The sequence below is a fragment of the Dermacentor albipictus genome, chromosome 7, assembly GCF_038994185.2.
Source record: "Dermacentor albipictus isolate Rhodes 1998 colony chromosome 7, USDA_Dalb.pri_finalv2, whole genome shotgun sequence".
NCBI classification, from domain to species: Eukaryota; Metazoa; Arthropoda; class Arachnida; order Ixodida; family Ixodidae; genus Dermacentor; species Dermacentor albipictus.
Window position 1 is genome coordinate 114,089,577 of NC_091827.1, and position 12,515 is coordinate 114,102,091.

The window sequence follows — 12,515 nt, forward strand, 5'->3', positions numbered from 1 at the left end:
TCGTGCATCCACGCAATGGAACAAAGTTTTCATCAGCAGGTTGACCGGCTTACTAGGGCTGGTTACCCGTCGCACCTTCTTGTGTCCGTTGCAGAAAAAATGAGCATGAACCTAAAACTCGAGCGTGTCCATGGTGAGCCAGGTGGCGAGAAGCCAAAAATGAAAGAAAAGCGAAGGACCGTGGCCCTGCCATACATGCACAACTTATCTCACCATTTCAAAAAGATCAGGCGCAAAGCTGGAGTTAATGTACTGCTTACTGCCCAGAAAAAATTAAAAAGCCTCTGCCGACGCGACAATGCTGAAGAGCTGATAAACCAGCAAAGGTGCACGATAAATAACCAGAATCATTTTGTGGAGTGCACAGAAGCCGTGATGTATTCAATACCTTTGAAATGTGGAAAAAGGTATATAGGGCAAACTTCGAGATGCACAAATGAAAGACTAAAGAAACACAAACTTAGCGTCGAGCAGGCTAACAGGAATCTAGGCATCCATGTCAGGGATTGCCCCTCAAAAGGTTGCGCCGCAGAATTCAGACGCTGCGAAGTGCTGACGAAACACAGCGACCAGGTGGTCCGGGAGATAATTGAGGCAGCCGAAATTACCAGACTTCGTGACCAATGCATTAGCACGCCATCCTTGTTACTGACAAAAAAAGAACTTGAGCTTTTGCATGTGCAACCACTATCTTGAGTGCGAAAAAGAAAAAGTGCGTGTTTCACATGATGTGTGATCACGGGACTGCGACACGTGTGGGCAATGGTTATAAGCAGCCGTGTTTCTTTCAAAATAAACGTTGTTGAAAGTCAGCGCTTGTGGTGTCTTCTTGTCACGTCTCTTGTCTACATTTTGCGCTGTTAACAGCAGGATGGAAAACCAACAAGCCCAAGCTGCTATTCTACCGTGTGAACAAGAAAAGGTGCCGAGCACATGCAATCTAGAGCAGTAGACACCCACGACGACAGCTTCCTCGCAGCACTTGCTCGCCCGTGTCGTGTTAAAATGCTGGCATGCACTCTTCCCATACCTGCACATCTCCTCCAGGGTTGTCATACGTCGCATTCACAGCTGTTGCCACAAAACCTACTGCAATAAGCATCTTCACCTATCTGTTTCACAATGCATGCGGCGTAGTGCCGTTGGGAGAGTGCTGGACGCGTTTTAACAAGCAATAGACCAAACACATCCTATTCCGCCACTGGCCACCTGCTTCATTTAGTTTCGGTTTTGAGATGCCGTTTTAAGACACTCGGGAAACGACCAGACACAGCTCGGGCCACTTGGGCTCCACCAGCTCGGGGCACGTCGGTGTCTCGTGCTGCAACGATTCGCGCAACACTTTGCGTTGTAGATGTCCATTACTGGTTAGTAAGCGAAACTTTTAAGTCACTTTGGATCGTAACTTTTGCCGGTTAGTACGTTTTTCCTCGCATTTTTTTCCAAACGGTATGAATGAGGTTCTGCTGTAAATAAACCCACAATGCACGAGTGCATTCTGAATGTTGTAAGCGTGAGCGTCTGCTTTTGTACAAGGCATGCCCTGCGGCCACCCACCTGCCCTGGAAAGGTCCCGCGTTACGCAACGTGATGTCAAGCTCCTGGGGCGCCACCTGGGCGAGGGCAGCGGGATCGGCAAAGCCCGCATCGAAGACGACGCGTGCCAGCGGGCCATCGAGGCTGGGCAGGGCCAGCAACGGGCACAGCTCGGGCTGGACCCCAAAGTGCAGACGCGCCTGGAACTCGGACACCAGCAGTTGCAGGTGGCGCCATCCCAGTCGCTGGCACAGCACGCACACCATGCCTGGGGGAAGGACCAATACACCATAGGGCTTCACTAAATGCTTCACAATAAAGTGGGGTTGAACGTCCTGAAACAGCACTGCACCCAAAACAGCAAATACCCCCATGTTTTCCTTCACTTTGTTTGTTGATGGCATGCCACTGTTACTAAAGAAAAGTTTAGTTACTCAGTTCCTCTTATAGTTCTCAAATTTGCGGGAGCAACATACAACAAATTTCACCACCTCCTAATGTGACTAATTTAAAACTCACCGAGTACATTTTTATTTCATATACCTCACAGGCTCCAGAAGGAGTATTGCGTGAGGGGGGCAGTACAGATAACAATTGCGAAGCAAAAACATAGTTTTTGTTACATAAATATGAACAAAACGAGAATCACATAATAAACAAAGAACGCGAAATAAACAAAGATAAAAAGCAAGGAAGGTAAACAAACAGGTGTTAGCTTTTCAGTATACAGTAAAGCAAACAACCTTAGAACAAATGCTTACATAAATAAATAACAATGAAGTTAAAAGTAACAAAACTGAACAGATACTTGTTTTTAGCTAATTACTAGCCAAATATGCAGTGATTTTTTGTATGAAGGTTAATGGGTCATTAATGTCAGCGAGGTTATCAGGAAGACCATTCCACAGTGCAATCGTACGTGGCAAAGCTGAGCAGTTAAATGCATTGGTGTGACCGAAGATGCGTTGGAAACTGAGATGATTATGCAGGCATCTAGATGCGCGGGAGGGACGAACGAGTGGTAAAGTAGATGGGCGTACATTATGCATGATTTTGTGCAGAAGACAAAGTAATGCTATATTCTTGCGCGATTCCAAAGATGAAAGCGACAACGACATCTTGATGTTAGTTACGCTCGAAAATGGGCTATAATCTCTGGCAATGAAATGTGCAGCACGGTTTTGGATCGACTAGAGAAGATGGATTAGATATGCCTGATGAGGTGACCATATAGAAGCTGCGAATTCGAGCTGCGGTTGCACTAATGTTTGGTAGGCTATCTTTCTTGTGAGGGAAGGAGCACTGCGAAGGTTACGTTTTAAATATCCGAGAGTGCGTGATGCTTTAGCCGTTATTTTCTCAATGTGGGATGACCATGGAAGGCTAGGTGTTAGAAGAATTCCAAGGTACTTGTATGAAGGTATGCGAGCGACGATACTATTGCCAAGTGAGTAACTGAAAATGGAGTAGGACTTTTTGTGAGTAAATGTCATCAGATTGCATTTGTTAGTGTTTAGGGTCATTTGCCAATCCAAACACCAGTTAGTGACATATTGAAGGTCACGTTGAAGAGCAATATGATCAGCGGGGGAGCGGATTTGACGGTAGATAACGCAGTCATCTGTGAATAATCGAACACTGGATGTAATGTTAAATGGCAAGTCACTGATGAAAATCAGGAAGAGTAAGGGTCCAAGGACACTTCCCTGAGGTACGCCTGATGTTACGTTACTGAAAGGGGAAGAGTACTGGTCAATGACAGTGAACTGCTTTCCAAAAGACAAAAAGTTTCTTATCCAAGAAATTGTTAGTTCGTCAAGGTTTAAGCATGAGAGTTTAGAAATGAGGCGACAGTGAGCCACGCGATCAAATGCTTTAGAGAAGTCAATGAATATTGAGTCAGTCTGAGCATTGTCGTCCATATTTTGAAAAAGATCCGTAGTGAATTGTGGCATAATGGCTTTAGATGCAAAAATATATTCTGTGGTTTTACGTGCCAAAACCACAATTTGATTATGAGGCACGCCGTAGCAAGAGACTCTGAATCAATTTTCATCATCTGGGGATTCTTTAGTGTGCACCCAATGCATTATACACAGGCATTTTTGCCCTTTGCCCTTGTCAGTATGCAGCCACTGCAGCTGGGACTGAACCCTCGCACACAGCAGCACGGCAGCACAGCGCGCGCCAGAGCTACTGCACCCTCATGACAGGTCACTTTACACGTGAGACAGAATATGTCGTCGAAACCCTGGGTGCTGGTTACATGGTATCACAAGCTGATTGAGCCCACCAATCATTTCTAGTGCCGTAATTGAAAAGCACACGATAACTGTGTCACTGTAAACAAGCCACAATCAGTCAAATTGGTTACGCTTGGGCAAGTACAATCGATTTCCATTAATTTCACCCCCACGGGAGCGATGAAATTGACCTAATTATCCAGTGGGCAGAAAGAAATGCCATAACACAATGCCCATGCATTTGGCAGTATTTGCCCGATTTCAACATGCCCCCGAATCAAACATGCACGTTCTCCATGTGTCCAATATAGAAAGCCAGAAATTACAATAAAGCTCCATGCACATAGAAATGCATGGGCACTGGCCGGGACCTTCAATGAGAATTGAATTAACCGAAAAATCAAATTAACCAAATTCAAATAAAGAGAAGTCTACTGTATTCAATGTTTATAAATATTTGATCGAATGTCACACAATTCAGTATTCGCTTCGGATCCAACTGCAGTATTCGTAAATTTCAGATTATCTGGAGCAAAGGTATAAAGCTATTAAACATGCAATGGACAGTTTCGGTTTCAATGAGCAAGTGACATTGCCACTGACATGGCTCATAGCCAAGACAAGTGAAAGATGAAGCCATTATGCAGTCAACTGATTTTTCGGACGGTTGAAGCTTGGGGTTCTGCATGGTATCTTGCCTGATGTAACTCAATTTGTTGTAGATGGTCCGTGCACCCAATGCAGAGAAATGGCCCCATTCAAGTTGACCTCCGCATTTTCGTTGTCATTGGCTATGTGGTTTCTCGACAACCAAACTGCAACTTTGGCTGCCAGTGCCCGGCGAAACAGCACTGATATGGTCCAACAGCCAAGGCAGTGTCGCCGTGACAAAAATTGGCCACTCGCTTGCGTGGAGTGTGAACTGCCACAAGAAGTTTGTTGCTCATTAGGTGGCACATCAGTGATCCTGCCCAAGATTATGCACACAGGATAGAGAGGGCCACAGAAGGGGCGTGCAGGTCTGCAAGCAATCAGCCACAAACCACAGCCAGCATGTCTATTAAGTTAGTCTGTGCACTTAGTGGACAGAATGAGTTAAACTCGCACGTATGTACGAAGCATCGAGCTCAATTTACAGAATGCCACTTAAACTGTCAGTGTCACACAGTTGCCGCAGTCGAGCAGTCGAGGTCGCGTGCAATGTCTGCACATCACGAAATTGCGATGAAATGCGATGCATCAAGATATGTGAAAGGCAAATGCAAAATGCACCCCCCCCCCCCTCCTCGGCCACCACAAAATTGAACTACTATCTATACTGAACCACAACACTAAGCAAAAAGTCTGTATATAAATTTCCTATATTGCTGGCCCTACTGTTGACATTGTAAAAAAAATAGTTGAATTTGCATTTTTTACATGAAATACCTGGATAACAGCATTGAAGGAAATCTTTCCATCTTTGTGGGTAAAGGCACCCCCCTTGCCCTTCTTTTAATGCATTAGCGTTACAAGCATCAAAGTGGAAGAAAGGGTACAGGTTTGAAGTGTCGGAAGCCGGTCACATGCTATAGGTGGAGAGGGGATGGGAGAGCCTAGAAGTGTATGTATATTCAGTTAAACCTCGATAAATAAAGTCGGTAAACTTGGCAATTGGCTTCACTATATCAAAATATTGTTATATGGAAATTCAAGCTTTTATGCAAATAAGTAAAGTCGCTGACGAATTTTTCTTGCACTGAGGAAGCCACAAAATTTTTCTAGCTAGCGGGCAATCGGAAAAAGCAAACTTGAATGGGAAAAAAATTTACTTTATTGAACAAGACAGTCGGTGACAAAAGATATGGTTTCATGCCGTGTCGACAGTATTTTGTCAACGGTACAAAGCGAAGCATGCTTTCGCATCCATTCCGCTCCTGCGGCCAATAGAGTCACTTTACGTGGGACGACGCTATCATGAAAAGCCCTGACAGTGGGGAGCGAATGCTTCGTCTGCATCTCACTTCGACATGTCTCCAAAACTAGAGCTTATGTAACATGAAGTACTAGACGCACAACCTTGACAGGCCCACTTTTTGCATACATGGCAGATTACCTCTAAAACAAGGCGCCCAGGCTGCGTATGCGCTCAGCGGTGTTGGTAGCCATGCAAAGCCATGGTCGCGCTGAAAAAGGTGATGCACAGCAACCTGCTTCCTCCTCCTTGCACGTGCTTGATCGTGCGACTGCGAGCAAGCTCCCCTTTCCACATTCCCCTTGCCCGCACGGGAAGATATCGCTCATCCGATATCGTTCATCATTGGAAGATATCGCAACCATCCTTCTGGGCTCACCCTCACAAGCTTTCACTCACACCCAAAGCATATAGCATGTGGGGCACGATGGGATCTTATCGCACTTGGATTTTATATGGAACACGATACTGCTTTGTGGATGTTTCTATTTATTTTCTTGGTATTCCTTCAGCGGTGGCAGTGAAATTTCCTAATGTTGAAATCGTGTATAAATGCACTTCATTATATTGAGGTTCTAAATACATGGTGCTCTATGGACAAGAAGTTATAAAAAGTTAAGTACTTTGTTATATCAAGAATTTCGTTATATTGAAGATTGTTATATTGAGGTCTAACTATGTGTGTGTGTGTGTGAGCGAGTGAGTGTACACATATTGTACAAGGTGTCCCAGCTAACTTTAGCCAGAGTTTAAAAGAAGGCCCCATAGCTAATGTTGTTGTTTGCCATTGCTTCGAGATACCCAAATTATTCTTTTCATTCTGCCTAATTACATTAGTCTTAATTAATAAACATGTTCAATATTATAGTTAGATGAAAAGTGTCAATGAGAAAATTGTAGAGCAACATGACAATCTCCTGATACAGCTTTCTGTTGCTCAATACGTGCTACATAAAAGTGTTTTTCAGAGCGCGAAAGTAGCCTGCAAATGCACACAAAGAGCCTCGAGCGGCCAGTTGCGTGGCAATTTTACATGCATCTCGCGTCGCGCACACGGTTAGATTATAGAAGCTTCAGTGACAACAGACAACGAATAGAATCATAGATAAATTCCAGTAAGTTCCAATCATGCAGGCACGTCTTGCGCTGACTTTAAGTTGTTAGTGGGTGAAATGCAGCCCCCAAGCAAAGGATAAATAAGCACACGTGTCAATAGTACGAAAAGCGTACCGGCAAAGGTGGCGGCTCCTTGCTGTAGCGACTGGAGCAAGCCACGAGGGCAAGCGAACATGCGTGCCACCTCCGCCAGGGGGCGTTCGGAGGCCAGTCGCTCCAGGGCAAGTGCCAGGTAGAAGCGCCGGCACCCGTCCAGGAGGCCACCAGGGGGCGGCACTCGGCCAGCAGCCGCCCGCGCTATGCACGCTTCGTCGACACCCACCAGGCCCGCGACTCGCCGTTGTGCGGCCGACAGCCGCTCCCACAGTTCCTGGTAGCGGCCCCAGTCCAGCGAGCCCAGCTGCAAGGAGCTTGCTTGAACCTAGGCGACAATTCTAAGTTGTCCTAGAGTTACAACGCTTTGCACTACCCAGCAGCCAAGCCATAAGAAACTACAGCCAAATCTCGATATATCAAATACATCAAATTATTGCGTATATCAAACACTTTCCATATCACCTGGAAAATAACCTGCATTTTTGATCATTTATTTCGAATGGAGTTGGACGTAAAATGGATATATCGAACTCCGCCATCCCAGACCGTGCGTGTTCTGTCGACAGGCGGTGAGCTTTCCCGCAACACCCTCGAAAATAGCGGTGGAGCAATGGGCGTTCCCGACTGCTGCGCACTATAGCTGCACACATCAATCGCACTGAAGTCGCCATTTGAACGTAGCAGTGCACACACGCGGCAGTTTGGCTAGTTCGACAATGTCAACAATGCATTGCACTTGCCGCACAGAGTCCTCCTCGGTGCCACACTCTGTGCCTGCCACCCTTCGCAAGAACTAGCGGTTTACATTAGAGTCTAGTAGACTTTAGTTTGAAAGACATGCGACAATGCGCGCTCACTGGACTCACTCTTAGATGTCTTGGCAGACGCCACTTAATACTTTGTTATTGACAGTGTTTCAAAATGCCTCGATTGAGGGACGCAGAGATTGCCATGGAAATAGCGGCCAGATGAAGACGCTGCTGAGGTTGATCCCACAGGTGTTGATGTTGCCCCGCTCCTGGCTTCAACTGGGGCTGTAGCAGCTTTGGCCCTTCTACGCCGCTACTGTGGCGCTATAGAGAGCACCGGCCTACCCATTGTGGATTGTTTAGACTATGTTGAACACTCCCGTATTTAAGCACGCAGCTGTCAGTAAGAAGCAGGCAACACTGCTGCAGTACTTTCAGCAAAATAAATAAATACTTTGTGTGAAGCTTCAAGTAAGTATTTACTGCGCCATGATTGGGGCGCAATCGGGAATCGTTGTTCGGAGCACACAATTGGCCCAGACCGCCCTGACTTCGCACGGCTGACGAAGTCGGCACGGCCTAGGCCAATTGCGCTGTGCAACTAAATGCGCGCTCCGAGCAACAATCCCCGATCATGCCCTTGGTTCATTGATTGATTTGCAGAAATTTCTGATGCGTCGTTTATGTGATTTTATATATCGATATATGGCTATATCGAACTATGCCACGATCACCACTGTGTTCGATATATCGAGGTTCGACTATATACTGTGTTGCAACTGCTACCCACCATATATACACTAGCTTCATGCATGTTTTTCTCGCTGAGTTCCCAGCCTCAAGAGGTATATTGAGTTTTATTCCAAATCATGCTCCAAATGAAAACTTGAAGACTTAAAGAAGAATAAAACTTAAAAGGTGTGGATCAGAAGGACAGAGGGTTTGGTTCCATCTTTGTAGTACATGCCTTTTTCCCACTCTTTTAAGTCGTGTACCAGCTAAACAGTGGATTCTACTCTGAACATAGCATGAGACACAAATAGGTGGTGTCCAAATCGCACACAACCAGCAATGGCACCCTCAGAGTAATGGAAACCAATCTCAAACACCATGCTTTTGCACACGAAAGGCACTGGAAGCAATTGTAAGACCTGCAAACATGTCGTGGCTGCCACATTTTAGACAACATTTTTTTCCCTATTTCCCAATTAAAATGTTGCAATCTCAATTGCTAAGCAGTCAAGCTTTGAAGAAAAACAACCTCAACATATCACTGACAGGAGGCATAGGTCTGCAAATAATGAGACTTAGTGCAACAACAGGAAATGGTGGCTATGGTGCAAAAGTGCACAAGTTACCATGAGAAGGCATACTATGTATGGGCGGCAAAAATACAGACTCCTAATACAATGAGAATCTAACAGCGCAACCCACAACAACATTATGCATCCATGCATCACTGCTGCGCAAACATATTGCACGAGCAGGTACCCCATGCCGTCGTGCATTGTGTTACACTTAAGGGCCTCACCCCAAGCCTTCTGGCGCAGCTGTATTGCATCTTGTTACCTTGTGCTACGATCAAAACAGTTGGCTTTTTGGTATTTTCCGAGCTGGCAGTTTTCGCCTCTCACATTATAGTATTGGTAGAAATCCAGTAATGAACAAGGTGAATGCTTAAACACTACATGTCTGCTAACACAGTAACAAGCAAATCAGTCCAGCGAGAGCTTGGTGCAATCAAAGTGCAAATGCGGCACAATGCTCCGACTTGAAGGCAACATGAAAGCAGATGGAAGGCCCTTCTTTCCATGACACACAAAGGAGGGCAGGAGATTTCAGAGATGACTTTATGTTTACAGAACATAGCAGAGCAAAGACACAATATATTTAGCAACACAGCATTTGTGGCAAACGACTTTAATACTGTCTGTGTAATAATGAATGATGGATTGGCCAACTAAAATTCGCTAGCAGCAGCCATCTCTGCACACTACTCACCTGTGTACCAAGGTGTCCAGGTGTGACCAGGTACACCAGGTGCAAGTCACTGTCAAGGGCCAGGCAGCGCCGGGCACGCTCCAGCTCACCGACCATGGCCAGCGCGTCATCAGGTGAAAGCCCCGATGCGAGCACAGCACGACCCAGCTGGCTGGGACGGTAGCGTCGATCCCCACCTTCCCCTGTTTAGGTGGACATTTGAAAATCACAAGGTGGTTCAATGAATTATCGTAAGCCCCTTTACTACGGCTACTGCAAGTGACACGGGCACCTTGCCCGTTTTTCGTTGCCAGCGAACGTTCTTATCCCGCTTCTGTTCTTGTGCTCAATGTGCTGCTATGTAGTACATAGCTCATGATGATGCCTTTTAACATTGTGGCAATAGCCACTGTGAAATGTACAGGGTGGTCGCTGTTAAATGAAACGCCTATTTAGTTTAGTGGAACTTTGATATAACAAACATTGATACAACTAATTACCTTGTACAATAGACTCGTTAATTTGCCTCCTGTTAATTCAAGCGAAAAAAATTCAAGACGATCAAGAAACTCAAGAAATTGCAAGGAAATAAGTGATATTATTCTATAAAGATTAAAAATAGCTCATCAATGTGTTACTGCACCTACATATGCTTGCCTGTGACCCGGTCAATTTGTATTTTGACCATTGTCGTGCTGTTGCTATAAATAGACGAAAGTGCATACGATGCGTGCACCAAATTTCCATCCCTTGGCAACAGGTCAACCATGTTTTGATAGCCAAATGATCATGGGCTTCTCCACAACGGTCACCGAAATTCACTATGCTAGTCAGAGCTGACGTTGAAGATGGATTTGGTGCTGTTTGAAGCTCCTTGTCGATTTTGAGCAACAAAAACTCTTAATCCGTATAAATCAGAGAAGTTGCCCAGAACTATGTTACTAAATGCTGGTCACATGAAACTCGCATGATAAAGCACAAATGCAGCCTTCACAATTTAGCGGTTTAGCTTGGCTTCTCCCACGATTTGGGTGTAGTCAGCAACACGGTTCGAGACTACTGAATCGACTAGGTTTTGCTAGTTTCAGCGTTAGGGAGGCAAAAGTGGCCATGATGGCATCGTATCCCCAGAAAGTTATCACTGTTTCTGCTTGACTCGGAGGTTGAATTAGCACGTGGTTGTGAGGGCAGAGTCTGAAATATTGAATGGCATGGGCAACATGGCCAACATTTTGGCCCTGCTTATACCTTGTGTCTATTAGGCCAGTGGCAGGGCTGCAACGCTGTCGGAATAATCAAGTACATCCAAATTATTGGTGCCTGCATTATCGTTCAGTAACTGTGCAGAGACATGAATTTTTTCCTACACATAATAAAAAAGTAACTTTGCATTTACCATTGCTTTGTTCTTGTTGAAGTTTCAAAGCAAGATCAAATTTTGTGGTCTGGATCATTCAAAATAACACTTTGCACTGTTACTTCTTATCCCTCACCCCCCCCCCCCCCCCTTGAATACTACAAATTATACTCTTATCTCAGTAATTCCTTGTAGCACTGTGGAACGCAGGACTCCTTAGCCAATAGGAAAGGCGCGAGCCCCTCAAGAGGTGTTCAGGCACACAGCGTCGTCTGCTTTGTGTAAGCGCGCCATCCCGTCGACACATGGGTGCGCTGACGCAACAAATGTTTTAGCACTGTAACCACAAGCCACATTTACACGAATCCAACAGGGGGGCTTCGCTTCATCTAGGTTTTTTCCCGGCAGTTACTTGCAGCCTCCTTAGTGAATAGTAGCGGCAGATGCCCCCTCTAAATATGTTCACCCACTATGCATGGTCTGCTAGGCACCTAGCTGGCACCTGCTCGCCACTGTCATCTTGTAGTGTACTAGAGCAGAGTAGTAAATTAATGATGCAGTGAATGGCGTTCAGAGCATTCAGCATCGTCAGCACATCATGAGCGCTAATGCTGTGGCACCATCTGGGAAGTGAAAATCAAATCACTTTTATGGCTCAACATCACCTCCATAGTCCTGGCAGCGTCAAAAGGAACAGCTGATCTCAATAATAATGGCAAAACACACCTAATGCTTTGCCCTCAGCGTGAGATGAGACTACGCAATGGCTAGTTTTACAATTTATTCTTCCTGCCAGGCCAGAGAGCAAGTAATAATAGTTGGATAGAATCAGACAGTCTGGCCTGTATGCGCGCTGCCATGTTGCTACGAGATCTCTGTTAATTACCACACAAATTTGCGGAACACGACATGCATATGCAGAAGGTCTAACATATGACATATCATATCAAACATTTCATTGTGCTGCGTCATGTACCAATTGGCAAAGCTAAAGCTCTCTAATACTGCCAATATTCAGACAGTTACACCCAGCACTATATTTTACTGCGCAATGATATTGTCTGTGTACACCTCATGCCTTCAACAGTACTACAAGTTACTAGTGAGATAGAGTATAATCAAGCAAGCTATGCTTCACCATACAGTAAACAACGAAGGCGGGCACATGTAATAGCTTGCACACTTGCAATTGCATCTAGCCACGGTTTCAATTATAGCACTTCTTCATAGCCAACTTGGTGCTACCCCATCGTCAACCGTCGCCATCCACTCTTCAGCCCATCTTCTAGGGTCCATGCCATTGGTCCATGCCATTGCTCCATGACCCAGTGAAACTCAACTTCTTAAATGTACTGCCCTTGACCGAGCTACGCTCTCACGCTCCGCTATATATTCAAAAACTAGGGATTTTAAAATTTGCAAATATTTTGTTGGATACAAGTATTCAAAATGTATCACAAAGCTCCGAGTCATGTCTTCAATCT

The 12,515-nt window shown here is 45.3% G+C and overlaps 1 protein-coding gene across 4 annotated transcripts in view; it reads right to left on the reverse strand.

Moving 5' to 3' along the window:
- PolQ (DNA polymerase theta) overlaps positions 1-12,515 on the reverse strand; it is a 241,147-nt gene that overhangs the window by 101,808 nt on the left and 126,824 nt on the right. For all 4 annotated transcript variants that reach the window (XM_070522614.1, XM_070522613.1, XM_065438973.1 and 1 more), the window contains 3 exons: positions 9,696-9,877; positions 6,964-7,249; positions 1,558-1,804 (listed from right to left, as the gene is read on the reverse strand). In XM_070522614.1, the coding sequence (XP_070378715.1) occupies positions 1,558-1,804; positions 6,964-7,249; positions 9,696-9,877 (715 nt within the window). The remainder of the gene's footprint in view (positions 1-1,557; positions 1,805-6,963; positions 7,250-9,695; positions 9,878-12,515) is intronic.